Source organism: Plasmopara halstedii, assembly GCF_900000015.1.
Source record: "Plasmopara halstedii genome assembly, contig: Scaffold_614, whole genome shotgun sequence".
Lineage (NCBI taxonomy): Eukaryota > Oomycota > Peronosporomycetes > Peronosporales > Peronosporaceae > Plasmopara > Plasmopara halstedii.
The window spans coordinates 426,370-428,569 of record NW_020187532.1 but is presented as its reverse complement, the minus strand read 5'-3'; the positions used below and the strand labels follow the sequence as shown (position 1 = coordinate 428,569).

Genomic DNA, 2,200 nt, shown 5'->3' with positions numbered 1-2,200 from the left:
TTCAATCTATGAAAGATCAGGAAACCTGATGATTCGGTGTGGCTCCTTTCAATCTCTCGGACTCATTGAGATTAATTATGCTCACTGATCGCATAAAGGAGTCAGCTGGTTACCCACTATCGGGAAATTCTCGAGCAAGTGCGATTGACGATGAAAGCATCTATGCCAGAAGCGAGGACAAAGTATGCAGATGAACAACGCTAAACGAGACTTTGTATTTATTATTAGGCGATACGCAAGTAGACCATATAAATGTCGTTCCCACAAGTGCAACATTATAAGCTCAAGAGGAGCGACACGTTGCACAAAGAAACCCGAAGTGAAATACTGTGTTATGTTCCTATGTCTTCATTTAAATATACCGAATCTATCCCAAATTACTTTGCTGTAATGACGTATCATCTGGTCAAGAGACCATTAATAAGACTAAAACCGCAGTGAACCCTACACAAATTACTTAATGACGTACGACTGGGTTGGAGACCATAAATCAGACGAGACAACGCGAGCACTGGGCTTAAAACTGCACACAGAACCCTACATTATGTGATCAACCTATACGCACTATCTTAAAGCGGCGACAACGGCAAGTCATTATCGCTACATATGTCTGCCATGCCCCATTATCGGATGCCAAACATGTCAGACGAACACTCGAAAGCCTCGTAAGCTCTTCGATTTTGCCGGTTACATAACGCTTACTCTTGATCAGGGAGATTGCAACGTATATCGGTATTCATCCGCACAGAATATAATTTGCACCCCCCATTGAGGGAGTTCGTATTGGAGCGCTTTGTTCGTGCACGCGCACTCCAACACACACGTTCAATTGTCATCCAACCCGAGTGAAGTGTCGTGACTGTCTGCTTACCCTTCAAACACCCGGCTCCCAATTTTCTGCTTGATAATCGAGATTCCTTTTAGTTGAGCGCTGTATTAAATAAAGCGTATTTGTGTGGGTGTACTCTGGCGAGGGTGTGTGCCCACGGTCCTTGTATTCGACTTCTACGGGTGTATGTGGGATGTGACGAGACCCTATCGTGATCTTGTATTCACGGTAACCGACATCTTTTTAGAGTACAGCACACCCGACGGCTAAACCTGAAGCATCACAGATGACAAGTAATGATCAATCTGGATTCGGAAGATCCATTACCGGGGTACTCATGAGGCTTTCTGACACAACCTTTAAAGCCGCATCTTTTGCCTCGCTGCAGCTCCATATCTTTTCCGTTTTGTGGGGACCGGTAAGGTAAGCGTCATGTCAGAATAATTTTAGCTATACTTAATTTGGTAGCTGGTTAAACTAAGCTATTTTCATAATTTTCTTTGGGACAGAGATACTGGCCAATTAAAAATGGCATTTGTCTTCCAGGATTTGCCCGCGGCCATACTCATCAAAGAAGCAACCCACAATTTTGTTCGCGAAAAATATACTCGACGTTGTTAGCTAACTGTTAGAAGAACGGCTTACAGCATACGTTGCGCGATCAAATCATAAGGCGACGTGATTGCGCACACGATGACGCGACATGATTGCGCCCAGAGTAACGCCATAGGAAAGGCTTAGAGGTAACTTGGAATAGCGAACTAAGGACCTCCATATACTCACTTCGTCTTTTTTAACAGGTTATGAACCCAAATGACTCTGACGACGCACCAGGCGTAACAACCCCTGTCAGCTTCGACGCCGACTACGATCGGGCCACAGCGTCTCCAGTAGTTGTGGAAACCACGCCCACCGCTAATGGAAGGAGTGACGACGTCAACGCAAGGATCCTCGCCACGCTCCTCGACCTCCAAGCACGGATGACGCAGATGGAGGCCTCGCAAGTGAAGCGAGACGAGGACAAGCGTATGCACAGAGCAATTGAGTCTGACATGTTTCATTCCGCCCTTGGCAACGGCCGAGGGGGTACTCCGATGCACATCGACGCGCTAGGCCATTCGCCCGTGCAGCAAAGGGATGGCCAAGGCCGCTCATACATGCAGCGTACGCATGAGGCAGGAAGACGACCTGCACGGTCAAAATGGGGCGCTCAGCGCGGGGAAGTGCCGCAGCAAACCCAGTGTCGCTCACCACAGTTCACAGCATCACAGGACTACGCGCGACGAATGGAGCCGGTCGCACAGCAAGCGATGCGTGTACCAGATGAGCGTCAGCGCAGGCTCACGATTCGCAAGTTTGACGGAACGGAGT

At 48.0% G+C, this 2,200-nt stretch overlaps 1 protein-coding gene across 1 annotated transcript in view; it reads right to left on the bottom strand.

Annotated features, from left to right (window-relative positions):
• The window catches only part of PHALS_12113 (uncharacterized protein), a gene marked incomplete at both ends in the record, with an annotated part of 1,207 nt that extends 1,047 nt beyond the window's left edge, over positions 1–160 (bottom strand). The window contains one exon of the mRNA XM_024727595.1: positions 114–160. Coding sequence (XP_024578156.1) covers positions 114–160 — 47 coding nt within the window. The remainder of the gene's footprint in view (positions 1–113) is intronic.
• Between the last annotated feature and the right edge of the window lie 2,040 nt (positions 161–2,200).